The following is a 16,672-nucleotide window of genomic DNA, read 5'->3' as shown; positions in this document are numbered from 1 at the left end:
ACCGCTGAATATAGGAGGCTTGTACCTCTTGAACCTCTCAAGCCTCAGTTGTTCCTCCTCGGAAGTAGCTGCCCTGCCCTCAGGCTGAACTGGCACTGCAGGCAGTACATAAATAATCTCAAGGACCTGCTCAACATGCACTCGCTGCTCAGAAGTGCGGGCGGCGGGAGTCTGTGCTCCTCCCCCGGCCTGAGATGTAGCTGTAGCAAGGTGAAGCAACCCTGCCTGAGCGTGTAGATGCTCATGAACTATGCCAGAGTCTTCTGAAGAACTGGAGTAGTAGTAGCAGTAGGCGTGTCAGGTGCCTAGACTCCGGCGAAAGCTGCTGATAGTACCTCAACGGCAGCTCGCGCAGGTGCTCTGGCTGCACCACGTGTGCGTCCTCGGCCTCTACCCCGACCCCGGCCTCTAACGGCTATAGTAGGGGGCGCGGGTGCATGATCATCTCGGGTAGCACGTGTCATCACCATCTGTGAGAGAATAGAAGACAGAAGTTTAGAATTGTGATGTCAAAATATCGCACGACAAGGAAATCAAATGAGGTGAAATTTTCCTAACAGTTACATAGCCTCTCGTAGATAAGTACAAATATCTCCGTACTGATCAGCGAGACTCTAATAAACCGGCTTGTGATCCATGACTCATATGAATCTAGAGCTCTGATACCAACTTGTCACGATCCCAGTTCGCCCTCCGTGAACCATCGTGACGGCACCTAGTCCTCTACGACTAGGTAAGCCTACCAAATGCAGAACATAAACAAAACTTGTGGAAGAAATAATCAAAAGCCAAAATAACCGAATGAAAACAATAGTTAAAATGCCGCTCGGCATATACAACACAACATTCTCAGAATCAAGTACACTATCCCAAAACCCGAAAACTCACAGAACCATAAGCCTTTGGATATCTACAATGTCTAACTCCAAAATATCTAACAAGGGAAAGAAATACAGAAGGGCAAATGTTAAAAGCTAGAATAAAAAGGGACTCCTCGGTCTGCGGACGCGGCAGATGTACCTTGAAGTCTCTAGAGCAATCGCCTCGCCTCACGGGTGATAGGACTGAGTCGCAGTACCTGGATCTACATATGAAAAACATGTGCAGAAGGAGCATGAGTACACCACAACGGTACTCAGTAAGCGCCAAGCTTAACCTCGGTCGGGTAGTGACGAGGAAGGTCAGGGCCATACTAAGGTTAAATAAAGTATAAAATTTGACAGTGTAGAATAGAACAATATAAATAAATACAACAGTGAAAGTAACACAGGATATAAAAAGGGGCAACAACAACTATTATAGAGAAAAGGCAAAACACGTAAAGAAATGCGACTTAGCACCAAAATAATAACCGGGGATCTCCCAGGATACTGTCCTATAGTCCCATATATACATATCCAGTGAATCTCCCAGGATTCAGTCCCGTAGTCCAACTCATAGTGCACGGGGATCTACCGGAATCTCGTTCCGTAGTCCCAAATGTAAATATCCAGTACTGGAGGAATCTACTGGGTGCATTCCCGTAGTTCTATATAATTGTGCAGGGGGATCTACCGGAATCCCACATCCGTAGTCCCAAAATAAACAGACAAGGGGGAGCTACCGAAATTCCCCATCCGTAGTCCCAAAATAAACAGACAATGGGGAGCTACTGGAATCCCACATCCGTAGTCCCAAAATAAATACATAGCAGCAACAAGAAAATATACAGAAATGGTAAAATTTCATGTTAAGGCAACAAGTGATTCTAGCCTAGCATGCTGCATAGAATTCAAGTAAGGTAGGTTGAGCAGATAAATCAATTAAGTCACTTAGACATACTTTCCTAAGCTAACAACAAACTTAATAATGCAAGTAATAAAAATCGGAAAGGAACATACTAGTGATTACTTAATGAAAACTGAATTTTCAAAAATTAGCACAAGTACGCACTCGTCACCTCACGTACAAGGCATTTCAATTACCAAATATATCAATCCTATGGGGAAGGTCGCACACACAAGGTTAGACAAGCCACTTACCTCGAACCGACTCAATAATCAATCTGAAACCACACTCTTGCCCCGAGTACTCGACTCCAAATGGCCCAAATCTATTCAATTCAATTTCATAACATAAATAACACTTCAAGTAACTGATTCTACAAAGAAATTCTAAGCTAATACGTGAAATTAGGTAAAATGACCAAAACGCCCCTCGGGCCCACATCTCGGAATCGGGTAAAATTTATATTTTCAGAATTCTCACACTATCCCGAGTTCATGCATACCAAAATTATCCAAATTTAAGGTTAAATTCCCAATCAAAAGTCGAATTCTATGTCTAAGAACTTTCTTCCAACTTTTCAGCAATTTTCATCTCCAATCCGAAATTAAATAATGAATTCATATTTGGATTAATGGGTTACAAGCAAAAAGGAGTTAAGAATCGTTACCCAATCGGTATCTCTAAAATTCCCACAAATCTCGCTCAAATCCGAGCTCTCAAGCTTAAGTTTTGATAAAAATGGCTAAACCCTCGATTTTGAACTTAAACATTCTGCCCAGGCGCGTTCTTCTTCACGAACACGAGGCTACGGTCACGAACATGATACACTAAAGTTCCACTAGCTAGTCTCCCTCTTCGCGAACGCGATGCCTGAGCCGCGAACACGATGATCTTTCTCTTCTTCTACGCGAACACGAGACTGCCTTCACGAACGCGTAGGCACAAAGTCCCACAGCCTCGTGAACGTGAAGCGTTAATTCCTCACCAGCCCCAGCTCCTCTTCGCGAACGCAAGACCCCACTCGCGAACGCGAAGAAGGAAACCAGAATGACTGCTGCAACATTTTTCTGCAATTCTCTAAGTCCAAAAATGACCCGTTGAGCATCCGAAACACACCCGAGGCCCCCGGGACCTCAACCAAACAGGCCACCAGTCCTAAAGCATCATTCAAACTTGTTCCAAACTTCGGAACGGTCAAAACAATATCAAAACACCTATTTTTCATCGGATTCAAGCCTAAGAATTTCAAAAACTCTAAAAATACTCTTTCAATCAAAAAGTCTATCAAATCTCGTCCGAATGACCTGAAATTTTGCACATACGTCACATTAAACATTGCGGAGTTACTCCAACTTCCGGAATTTCATTCTGACCCTCAGATCAAAATCTCACTATCGAATCGAAAACTTCAAAAATTCAACTTTCGGCATTTCAAGCCTAAATTAGCTACGGACCTCCAAAACACAATCCGAACACGCCCCTAAGCCCAAAATCACCCAACGAAGCTAACGGAACCATGATATTTCCATTCCGAGGCCGTCTTCATACTGTTCGGACTACGGTCAACTTTCCAATACTTAAGCTCTCATTTAGGGACTAAGTGTCCCAAATTCTCCGAAACTCAAAACCGAACATCCCGAGAAATCAAAATAGCAGAAATAAACTTGGGGAAAATAGTTAATAGAGGATCGAGGCCTAAATTCTTAAGACGACCGACCGGGTCGTCACACGCTGCTAACGAAACAATTAAAAAAAAAGGAAATAAAATGAAAATGAGTCGCCAGCATAGGAATTTGGTATGAATTTGGTCATTTTTTGTAATTTAGAAAGGAAAAAAAATCTCTTTCTCTTTTGTTATAAATGCAAGTGGAGAATAATGTATGAAGAATTTAACTATGTTTGTCATGCACTTTTCTACCAATTATTCCCCTTTAATAGTCCATTGATAAAATAATTTTAATTTTGTGAAAAACGTGATCTACATTTTTTAATTTGAAAAGTAAAGAATAAAATTGAAAGAAACGAACAATGAAAGAAGAGGGGAAAAGGAAAAGAGGAATCACGTGAGAAACAACTTTAATAATATCTGCAAAAAATAAAACAATCCAAATCTAGTAAATTCATACACCAACCAACTTGCGAAAACCAACAAACTTAAAATCAATAAATATGAACAATTATAAACCAAAGAAGGGACAAAGAAACTCCATAAACTAAAAAAACCTCAAACGAAGGTCAAAAGCACAATATTTCCAACTATAATCAATGTAAATAGGAAAGAGTAATAACATTTGATATAATTTTTAGAATTTATAGTTGGAAAATGTCCCAAATACATATGAAAAACAAAATAGAAAAATAAAAGATATATAATAATTGCAGAAGTTCATGAGTACGGGTAAAGTGAGTAAAGTTGAAGACATTATTTTTCAAGGAGAAGCTTCATGACCATTTAAGAAGATGCAAGTCTTGGTAACATCTGAATCTACCATCTTTTGCCTTTTGTTTAAGATCAGGTCACGATTACAATGACCAATAGAAAAACTGCAAAAAAAAAAAAAAAAGAGAAAAAAAACTAAGATAATAATTTAGGATGTAAACGAACATGAAATAAGAAATAGAGAATAACAATATACAGACCCATTTCGGAAGGAGTTTTTAAAAGATCTCTTTCCATGGAAAAGGATCCATAACGCTCCAAACAATGGAAAGGTGTTAACGTATAAGACCAAGTAAAACCAAGAAAGAGTTAAATAGTAAATAAATTGATATAGTAGAAAGGAAAACAAAAAACTGCAACCCTAATAGTGCAATAAAAATCCGTTAATAGAAATTCTACATTTCTTAACACCAATAATAAATACAAGAAATAAGACATATTGGCATAAATCTGATTTTACAATTCGGCAATAAGAATAAACTTCTTGTTACCAGCCTCCCCTACTTTCAAATCCTCAAACGTACGTTGAAGCCTAAACTTGGGAACATAAAAAGGTGTGAGCAGGAGTAACTTAATGATAGCATTAAGTGTGAAAGGCATAACGGATGGAAGAGGAGAAAGTACAATTAGGAGGAAGAAAGTGTCTTTTGAAATGGGTGTGATTAAGAGGTTAATAAAGTGCCTTTTGGAAATTTTAATTGAGCACAATAAATTATAAAATGAAAGAAAAGACAAAATTTTGAGATAAAAGAAAAATAGGTTCCTTGATTGATAGGCATACCACATTAGATTTCAATTGCCCAGATTTTTATATATATATATATAGATTTGTTAAGATAGTTATTCTTAACAGACACAAATTCTCTTAATAGACAATTAAAAAGTCATTGTTTTTGTTTATTAGAATTTAGATTTAGATCCCGTTTGGCTTATCTGATTTGAAGTAGCTGATAAACATTAGGTATTGAAAAATATTTTTAAGTGCTGAAGCTGATTTAATAAATAAGCAGTTATGTGTTTGGATAAAAGTGCTGAAATTAATAATAAGCAACTAAAGAATTAGGTATACGAAGAGTTTTGTTTTAAAAAGAAGTATTTTAGGGATATAATAATAAATATTTTGGTCAAACCTAAAGTGCCTATAAGCTGAATTCGATAAGTTGGGGGAGACCAACTTATGACTTTTGGCTTATTTTTGGCTTATAAGCACTTAACTTATAAGCACTTTTAATTTTCCAAACGTGTAGATAAGTCAAAAAATGCTTATAAGCCAGTTTGAATAGCTTATAATCTTAGCCAAACACCCTCTTATTTTCTTTCTTTTTCTATCAATAACTACAACTAACAATCCAATAGGGATATTGCAGTGACCAGGAAGAACAGTAGCAGAAGCTAAAGGAAAGTTACTCACCGACCACGTTTGATTAAATCAGAGGTCAATACCGCTGGATAATGGCAAAATCAGAAATTTAAAAAATTATAAGAATATGACATTTGGAAAAAAATAATTAACTAAGCAAGTGACCTACATAGGAGCGAGGGATTGTTTCAAAATTACTTTGTGGACGACGAATTTTTTGTGACGGTAATGGGGAGCCACTGTATGACCTATATGTTAGGGTTTGAGCTATGGAATTAGCTACTAACGATTGTATTAGAGTTGATTACCTACATCATATTTCTTGGAATGCAATATTTTTTTGAATCCTACGTGAATGCGAGATGCTTCGTACACCGGACTACTCTTTTACCAAAGTGATTTAGGACTGGAAGAATATAATTATAATAGTTTTGAATTTCATGCTTAATGGCAATGGTTGTTTTTATTCAGTCAACAAAATTATAATTTCAAAGCAGAAAAGAGATTTTTAAATCTAACTTATCCCCTTTTAGTGGAGCTTGATCTTTTTCGATCAGTTACTCCACGTTTCGATAGCGGACTCAGGATTTTGTGCAAGTGGGTTCAATCAGAGAAGTCCATAACTAACATAAGCGGTATAAGCCGTATAAGCGGGTTCAAAAATAATTTCTATGCAAAATTTATATTGCTTTAGCCATAATTTATACATATACACAGTATTATTTTTTGACGAAGCAGGTTCAGTTGAACCCACTTCTCACCACTTGGGTCCGCCCCTGATTAATATTTGCACACACGCACACAAATACATCATATAAACCTACGTATACACAATATATAAATATAAAACTAAGAATTGACAAGATGATGTGACGGTCCTCTAAAGGCATCATTCTTGTTTATCTTTTTTCTTTTTTCTTTTTTTGAAATTTCATCCTAATTTTAGTAGAATCTCCATTATTAAAATGCTTTTCCTCATAACTATTGTTACGAGTTTAAATAAGGAAAGAGGAGGAAATTTGGAATTGAATTAATGCTTTTCCTCATAACTAATTTTTTGGTACGCGCGTTGCGCTTGTACCCCATCTCAATAAAGTATAATTTTTTTGTAAAATCAGAGCCTCGTTTTAAAATTTCTTCGATAGTGTGAAGATTCTATGCGTATTCACACTGAGACCAATCTTTGCTATCAACTCTTTGATCAATGAAACTGGCGAACAAATTGAATATCTTTTTTACCCTTTAGAAATAGAGTTCACACTAAACAAAAAAGCCATTTAATTATTTGCCTAATATTTAAAATTATAAAATATCCTATAACTTTATTATTAGTAGTAAATCTTTTCTTATTTGAACTTTATAAAAAGTCCTAATATTTAGGACTTTAAATTCAAGTAAAATGTGCTTTCCATAAATTATTTACTTTTTAAATGAATGACATTTAATTTACACGTAACTCTAAATTTGAAGAATATTACTTCCTTGTTAGTATTTGTTTATTTTTTATTTTGTAACTGTTAGAACAGTTATTTTCTATTAAATAATTATTCTTTAATATGAGAAAATAAATTAAAATGACTATTTTGTCTAGTATGAAATCTATTTTTAAAGGATAAAAAAGACAAACGACATTTAACTAAGGATTTTCGTGCATTTAATATAATATAGAGTATAGATAAATATAAATATAAATATAAATTATTAAAATTGACGGGCAAATAAGAGAAATTGAATTGGCAAGGAGGGCGACCTAATTGTGTAATTGGTGCGTTCTTTCTAATTTAAGAATTTGTAAACATACTGAAGATTTGTAGGAATATTCATTTTTAACTGAAGAAATTACAATGTTAGATCTTGACTCGGACTCATTTACTTGTTCTTTTGAAGGGATAACATAGACAATTCGATTCCAACAAGGAGATATAACCGAAATCTAGAGTCATTTCTTTAAAATAATGCTTCGATAATGAACTTTAAAGTCCTAAACAGTAGGAATTTCTACCTAGTTCAAATAAGGAAAAATTTAATATTTTTTTAATTTGATTTTAAGGTTCTAAATATCTGGCAAATAATTAAAATTACAATTTTGTCCAACATGAAATTAATTTTTAAAGGGTAAAAAAGGCGAACGACATTTCACTAAGGGCCTTCGTGCTTTTAATATAGTATAAATAAATTATTGCTACGACTTTAAATAAAGAAAGAGGAGAAAATTTTAGAATTGAATTACATCTTTCTTTATATACATTAATTATGAATATTAAATAAGGGAGATGAAGAGATTCAATTTAATTGGGTAAAATAAGTAGCTTTAGTGACTTAAAGAAGAAAAGGTGTAAAATAAAGCTTGTAAGGAGTATTAGCAATTAAATCAGAAACGGCTCTCCCCACTTCTCCTATTTTTCTTCACAAATCCGATGAAAGCTCTTCGTTTCATTTTTTCAATTGTTAGTAGAAGTAATTATACAATTATGAGTAGTAAATTGGATTTAATCGGTTATTTATCTTTTGATCTTTCTCATTCTACTTGACCACCCAATTTCTTATTCAACTATATATTATGGTCTGTGGTTTCATTTCAACATGGCTGGTGAGTTTTCAAATTCTTTTTCACTTTAACAGTATTCGTATTAAATGTTGTAAAAGTTATAGTGAAACCAAATATTTCAGCAAATGTTGTGAAACCAAATATTTCAGCAAATATTGATATATCCACACGTATACATATTAGATTATATTTATGTATATAGATATGGAGAAGACTAAGGTGATGCTGATGGTGATATTAAAAATATTTTTCTATCAATTTTCAGGAGCCGATGAAGAAGTTTGGCAAGCATTTGTTCAATGATAGACGATTAATTTTGGCAAGTTTTTCTATCTGTCCATTATTTTTGTAGTTCGTATGCAACTTCCATCTTCAAGTCATTGTTGTTTTTTTTGCTTTTGTGTGTTGTATATCGAATATTGTGCTGCAATGGTACTCTTTGGTATCTTTCTCTTCTACCTAATTAGAAGTGTAACAATTTTAATTATTTTCAATTCTTTTATTTAAGGTTTTGCATATATAGTAACTCCAAGTATTAAATTGAATGTGGTAAAAATATAAAATTTCTTCCCTCTTTAAGATTTTTGAATAGTATATTGCCAAAATATTAAATTTAATGAGGTAAATTGAAAGAGCATTTGTAGGAAAGAGAAATAAATAGGAAAGAAAGACAAAATAGTTTATAGAGCAGTGTAAGATAGGAGTAGAGAGAAAAAGGAAAGAAAAAAATACTAGGAAGATTAGGCAATTAAAATGGAAGGAAAAAGAAGATCAATAAAAGAAAAGATTGTAAAGAGATTTTCTTTTCTATTTTTGGTTTCTTTACTTTTCACTTTATTTTTATTAAATTTTTACTATTTTAGTGGAAAGAACAAATTAAATGCATATAATACATTCATGTTTCTAATATATTAACTAAACTAAGAATCGCGTATTAAAACCATACGCACATGCCTCTCCCCCACACAAAAATACAAATCTCCTTACTTTTTTTTTTCCCTATGAAAATGTTCTGGTGATAGAAAATGCAACATTTAAGCTCTAACTTCTGATAAGAATATTGTATTTTGTGACTAGATAAATACATAGAATTGTTTCTTATATGCATTTTTAAGTAGAAAGAAGTTATCTCTACTATTTGGATTAATTTTATAAATAATTATTTTAAATTCTATTATAATATCAAATATAATTGCGCGAAGCGCGGATCAATTCTCTAGTTAGAGAAAGAAAGTTGGAGATAAGATAATAGGAATGTAAATGAGGCGGGACGGGATACTCTTCCTTTTTTCGGTTGGTTAAATGAAAGTCATGTGACACTCCATATCCCTAGACATTTAAATGATAATCAAATCATGAATAATTAGTGCCCTTTAAAGACATTTAATGCAGTTTTAAAAGTCAGCAGATGATATATTTCTTCTAGTGATGCAATAGATGGTGTGTGTTAAGTTAACCATCATTAGAGCTTACGAAATAGTATTGTAGTGATGCAATTTGAACTAGGTGTTTATCAAGCTTACCATCATTAAAGCTTAAGAAAATTATGTCCCTACATGACTTAAACGAGGAGTGGATTACTGACATCTAGTGTTGGACGGCAGAACGATGATAACATTGTTTTATATGCATTTATTTGATGTGTATTTTCACTTTAATTTATTACTTAATCATGAACAGATAATTTAACTTGGTATAAATACAAAGTGTAAATAAGATTTTTTCATGGGCGTGGCGTAGGCTTAGTTTGAAATAAGCAACGGATGTCATGTTTGGTTATGAAAAATTGTGATGAATTATGGAGACTAGAGTATTTAAAAGTTGAACTTCAATATGCACCAAGAGTACGGCTAGTGACTAATGAATTAAATAAAAATTATGTGAGATCAATATTCAAATTCTAGGCACAAAAAAGTTAGGTAATTTCTACTTACGCCTTCGTGGCCAAAGTTACTCAATTCGTGAGCTGGTGGTCTTATGGAATAGTCAATTTGTGTGCAAGTTGGCCATAATACCACCGTTTTCTGAAGAAAAAAACTGAATACTATGAACCAAGAGACGTTAATTCAATACGATAGCTTCTGGATTCCAAGGCCAAGATGGGTAAGCCTTCACTAGAGGAACCTTTTCACTTTTTGTTATAATTGAGGAACTTCAAAATCAATTCGTCAGCTAATGGATAATTGGGCCTAGTTGGAGGCTTCTCCGACAAATGAGATATTGGGCTTAATTGGAGGCTCTTAAAAGGGATTTTTTCCTTTCTTATACCATATATGAATTTTATTACCAAATATGTGCATAGTATCTAAATTACCCGTCTAGTCCACATTTTTCCTACAATTTATGTACCATTCGTTTATTAGGAATTAATAGGGCAGAATCTTCCCCTAATAACGCGAGAAAAATCAGGAACGAATCTTGGGATTGATTGATTCTGCATTAAATTCAAGTTTTGAAACGGAAAGGAGATTTCGCAACAATTGCAGAACATATCTTCGAGATTCAACAAACTGAATTCAAATTGTAGAATTCAAATCTTCGAGATTCAACAACTCAACATTGCTATATTCTGTTCTTCGTCGTTTTCAGAAATCAAATTGGCGATCATATATCTGTTCTTCATCTTTTTTTTCTCAATCTAGAAATCCAAAAAACGAAAAAAATTAGAATAATACATCAGCAACAACACGCAATCATGTCCAAAATCGCAATCATGCTACAATTGAATGAGAATTGGGATAACTATGGCAGATTTAGAAATTTTGAAGTTGATGCCATTTTGTTAGATGAGAATGCAAGCTACAGTATTCTGATTTCTACAATTGCAGAACAACTATCGATTGATACTTCAGAAAAAATTATAGAAATCAAATACATGGTGAACGACAATTGTCCCCCAATAAAGATTAGGAATGATATGGGGGTTCGTGTGTATATGGAGACCAAAAAGGAGAATAAAAACTTAGGTTCATATCCGTTATGTATAAGTGTACGAGATTTCAATATGGAATTGGAAATCACCAACGATAACACAAGTGCAGGTTTGTATAGTTCAAAATTCCATAGAATTATGGTTTTACGGTATTATCTACAAAATTACTATATTTACCTACAATTAAACTACAAATCAGTTTAATGAAAGAATAAAGCAATGTTGTTTTCAAAATTATCTACAAAGTTACTACATTTATACGACAAAATAAACTACAATCTATGATTAGAAATTGTTGATTTCAAAATGTTGTCTTCAAATAAAACTACAATCTATGTTTAGAACAAAATCTAGTCAAATAAAATACAAATCAGTTTATTATGTACGAAGCAGTATTGTTCTCACAAATTTCTATAAATTACAATAGTTATAGTACAATTTAACTACAATGCCTGACATCCTAAAATGGACGACTACAAAATTTTCACTATATCTACAAATTATCTACAAAGATTTTACAAAATTATAATGACACTGTTTATCTTTATTTTGATGCAGGTTCGTCTGGATCCCTAAAGTTACTTAATATGACATCCTCTCCAGCTATAGAGGAATATCAAAGTGAAATAATAACAGAATCTACACAAACTGCTATTGAAGAAGGACAAGTGTATCAGGACAGGCAAACTGCAGCTACTACAATGAAGCACTTTTCTGTGATGCACAAGTTCCAGTTCAGAGTTAAAAGATCTAGTCATAGAAGGCATAGAGATATTTGTGGAGAAAAGATCATTAAAAGCAGTGTTTTACTCAAGATATGTGTTTTTAAACATTGTAGATAAATTGTAGTTACATTGTAGTTAAATTGTAGTTTATGTTACTTTATGTTAAAACAGTCCTTTTGTTGCATCTACATTTATAATCTGTATTAAATGTTGTATTTTTTTGTAGCTACTGGCTTGTATGCGTTGGTGAAAATTGTAAATGACACTTCAAGGCATTGTCAATTAATGATTCCGCAATGTTTAAGATAAGGAGTTTCAACCGACAACACACATGCTCCTTAATGGATGAAACATTCATACAGCGCAAACGTACTGCAGCTGTAGTTGGTAGTATGGCCATTCCAAAGTATTATGATCCTAAGACTGTTTACACACCAAAGGACATACAAACTGACATGTTATCTGAACACGGAGTGAACCTAAGCTACATGCAAGCATGGAGAGCAAAGGAAAAGGCTTTACAGTTTTTGAGAGGGAATCTGGCTGACTCCTACAGCAAATTACCCAAATATTTTTATATTCTTGAGGAGACTTATCATGGTTCGGTTGTTAAATTGAAGAAGACAACAGATGAATACTTCTTATACGCATTTGTTGCTATTTGTACATCAATAAGTGGTTGGCAACATTGTAGGCCAGTAGTAGTGGTTGATGGGACATTCTTAAAGTCAGCCTACAGGGGGATTATGCTGACAGCAAGCACCATAGATGCAGCAGGTAAAAAGTGTAAAAATTTTGTAGTTATTTTGTAGGCAGTCTATAAAATGTAGATACATTGTAGTAATTTTGTAGTTATTTTATAGCTATTACATGAAATGTAGATACATTGTCTATATTATGAAGATATATTGTAGTTGTTATGTATTTATATTTTTATATACATTTTCAAAGTTGCCAATTAATATTTTATGAATTAATAATGTAGGTACAATATTGCTCTTGACATATGCTGTGGTTAATTCTGAAAACGACGCATCTTGAAAGTGGTTCTTTGAGCAATTCAAGCAGGCATATGGTGAAAGACCTTTAATGTGTGTTGTTTCAGATAAGAATAAGAGTATACTGAAGGCAACATCAATTGTCTATCCGGGCATGACACACTACTCTTGCATGTGGCATATTTGGACAAATATAAGGTCAAAATTCAAGAAGGGTCATCTACAATTATATGAATTGTACTTTGCTACAGCACGATCATACACTCTGGATGAATTTAATGAAAGGATGTCGAAGATTGAAGAGGTAGACCCGCGTGTGAAATCTTACTTATATGATATTGGCTATCATAGATGGTCAAGAGTACATGCAACAGTGAATAGAACGTGGACAATGACATCAAATATTGCAGAGTCGTTGAAAGCTGTAACAAAAGATGCAAGAGAGCTGCCGATATTTGACCTTTTAGAGTATATGCGAACACTGCTAGAACGTTGGACCAACGAGAAGTTATTGAAGGCGAAGGGTACTTTCACATTTCTTGGGTCCAAATTCAACAAAGAATTAGAGAACAACAGAACATTATCTCAGAAGCTTAGGGTAAGATCTGTTTATTTGGTGCAGAAAAAATAAATTACTTAATATGCAGTGTTTCCAGATTGTAGATAAATTGTAGATAATTGTAGGTTGTAGATAAGGTGTAGAATATTTGTAGATGATTTGTAGATAGGTTGTAGATAATCTATTTTTATGATTGAGATAATATTTTTTCTGTTTGTTCTGCAATTGTAGGTGAGGGCTTCAACAGATCATATACATACTGTGTTAGATGGTGTGAAGCGGTACATTGTGTGTCTAGAAAACAAAAAATGTAGCTGTGGCCAATTCCAACTTAAAGAACTTCCATGTACGCATGATTTGGCAGCATTAATGCACAGGAATGAAACATATGAAAACTATTGCTCTCCGTATTACACAAGGGAGAGCCTTCTGCGTACGTATGAAATACCAGTAAATCCTCTTCCTGATGAAAGCAAATGGAATGTGCCACAACATATTTTGGATGAGGTAGTAAATCCACCGATGGGAGATAAAAGGCAGCCAGGGAGACATCGAAAGGAAAGATATAAAACATATGATGAAATAAAGTCAAAGAAATACAAGGTGTCATGTGGAAATTGTGGAGGTGAAGGGCATAACAAAAGATCTTGCAAGAATGCGCCCAAGAAGAAATGAATATCATGTAGTTAGAATAGTTATTCAAACTAACTGTTAGTGAGTTAAAGTTAGCAGATTTTTTGTGTAATCGTTTAAGTTTTTAAAGATCATTATGAAGTAGACTACAATTTGTTTATGTATGCTTAATATGCTTTTATGTATTGTGTCAGGCATCTAAATTTGTCTTTGATATAATGTAATTAAATTTTAATATTTATTATCTACAATACAACTGATATCAAAAAAGTAATTTTAATGTAAAGTGTTTCCAGATTGTAGGTAAAATATAGATTAAATGTAGTTAAATTGTAGTCTTTGTAATAATTTGTAGATAAATTATGGATAATATATTTCTAGGATTGGAGTATTTATTTCTTCTGTTTATTGCGTAATTTAACTTCAACTGACAGTTATATACAGATATTACCTAGAACTTAAAGGTATTTCGTAAAAATTATGAACATATACAACTACAAAATTATATACAATAACTACATTGAGTGTTTCCAAAATGTAGATATTGTGAAGATTATTTGTAGGCAAATTGTATTCTAACATCAAAATACTCATGTTTAATATAATGAAGATACAGTGATGTAAACAACCAATTTATATTCAAGTGAACAACTAATAATGAAAGATAAAATAACAAAACAAAAAGGTATACTGCAATAAAAAAATAAAATTTTGTTCATAAAGTAGTGTATTCTCCTTCAACTACAAATTGGCATCAACTAAACTAGGAAAACAAGATACTATTTCTTCTTTCTCTCGACTTTAGTCTTCTCATTCAAAGCAGCAACACCCTTCCTCCTTGCTAGCCTGCCTGTAACCTCACTTTCACTGATTGACCCATCTTCTTGCTTCTTTGTAGCATAGTCCCATAGGAGAGCTCCATAGCGTCTACGGTGTTGGTCGATATTCGAAAGGTCTTCTGAAGGGATTGACAAATCTCCAAGGCTAACATACTCCGCAAAAGCAGCCACAAATACACCACAATCGCTGCATAAGACAAAAAAAATTAATTATTTAACAAATGATTATAAAAAAATAATAATTAAACATCTAAAAAGAGAGAATAGTTTTTTTACAGTGATCCTTCCTTTTGCTGTGGAATCTCCGCAACCATCCACAGTATGTTGAGAGGCTCTATAACTGGTTTCTCAATGTATGCCTTTGTGGTCTTGAAGTCAATGTCTTTACGCTTCCCGTAGAAACCAGTGCAAGACAAATACAGAGGGATAATGATTGAAAGCTTATCAACACATGATTCAACAACATTATGATGGTGTGAAGACACCATGGAATCATACACATAAAGTTGTCTGTCCGCTATGTCAAAAACGACCAACAACCAATGGAAATTCTCTACAATGTTCACGGGCATGATGACATAGTCAACTTCATCCCAGGCAACATTAGCAAGAAGTCTATACCCAAGAATATATTCTGCAACATCATCATCGGGTTTAACAACCGAATACTTTTTTCTGGCGGAGAACTTATGAACTTCTCATAGATTTGTTCAATCTTTGACTTGAACAAGCAATCGGTTGTTGTAAACCTAGTATTATTGTTGTTGGGGCCATATTTGCCTCTTTTTCTCAGGTAATACATAATAACATCAATGTGCTGCAAAATAAAATAAAATCTACTATAAGCTACAGTGTAACTACAATTATAAACAAAGCAGCTACACTTTAAACTACAAAGCCAGAATTCAAATAATCTAACAAATAGCTACACTTTAGCTGCTATACACAACAACAAATAGAACACAACAACTACCATAAGGTCTCAATAATATCTACATTCAAACTACAGTTAATATTATAAGTCTTCAATTTGCTCTACAATTTAACTACAAATTAACTACAATCATGAAATACAGATATACCAATTCTGTCCAAATTACCAAATATACAATTTTTACATACAATTCATCATCAAATATGATACATAAGGTCCAACCTAAATACAATCACACTATAAATAATAAGAGCAACATTTATAAGAAATGTCTACATTATATCTACAATTTAAAATAAAAGGCATGGTCACATATATTTCATATCTACAATATAACTACAATTATACTACAAAACAGAAGACAAAATATATCTTGTGGATTTATTCTTTGATACTTACCGAGTCATTGAGGATTTATCCGGGGTGAGCAAGGGAATAAAATCAGTGCTTCTTATCCACATTTTCAACTCCAAGGTCTAACCAAGGCTTGATTTGGTTATCCTTTATGGGAAAGGGAGCCTTCCTCTTGTAACAACAAATAAATGTCCAATAAAAAAAAATCACAGAATGAATTACATATTTAAACTTTAAAATGCTGAAATGAAAGTGTCAAATTAAGCATTCATACCTCTTATATACTTTGTCACTACGGTGGTATAACCATTTGTTGAACTTATCTAACACATCAGAATCTACATTTTTACCTATAAGAGTTGTGAAGGGGTGCTTGAGGTAGAAACATTTAGGTCCAATAGAGCTGCTGCCTCCAGAACTATATAGAGGTATGAAAGGTGATCGTGCATGTTTCCCCGGTTGCCTGGTTCTCCCCGGATGAATAGGGGTTGCTTCATTTGGTATGGGCTCGCCATATTTAACCAATTGTGTTAAGTTGTCTGGCAACTCAAAGTCATCCAATATCACACCCTTATTATCAATG

At 33.6% G+C, this 16,672-nt stretch overlaps 1 protein-coding gene and 1 long non-coding RNA gene across 2 annotated transcripts; one reads left to right on the top strand and one right to left on the bottom strand.

Annotated features, from left to right (window-relative positions):
• Nucleotides 1-793: 793 nt before the first annotated feature.
• On the bottom strand, nucleotides 794-4,980 carry LOC142181191 (uncharacterized). Its single transcript, XR_012709640.1, has 3 exons — nucleotides 4,408-4,980; nucleotides 2,022-4,311; nucleotides 794-1,084 (listed from the first exon to the last, which is right to left on the bottom strand). It is a non-coding gene; the product is annotated as an uncharacterized LOC142181191 (long non-coding RNA).
• Nucleotides 4,981-12,113: 7,133 nt separating this feature from the next.
• Nucleotides 12,114-14,004, top strand: LOC107828064 (uncharacterized). Its single transcript, XM_075252955.1, has 3 exons — nucleotides 12,114-12,549; nucleotides 12,878-13,368; nucleotides 13,561-14,004. Exons 1-3 carry the CDS (start codon nucleotides 12,114-12,116, stop codon nucleotides 14,002-14,004), a joined length of 1,371 nt encoding a protein of 456 aa, XP_075109056.1.
• The last annotated feature ends 2,668 nt before the right edge of the window (nucleotides 14,005-16,672 follow it).

Source organism: Nicotiana tabacum, chromosome 5, assembly GCF_000715075.1.
Source record: "Nicotiana tabacum cultivar K326 chromosome 5, ASM71507v2, whole genome shotgun sequence".
Taxonomy (NCBI): Eukaryota; Viridiplantae; Streptophyta; class Magnoliopsida; order Solanales; family Solanaceae; genus Nicotiana; species Nicotiana tabacum.
The sequence above is the reverse complement of the archived record's forward strand: the minus strand, read 5'-3'. Positions and strand labels throughout refer to the sequence as shown.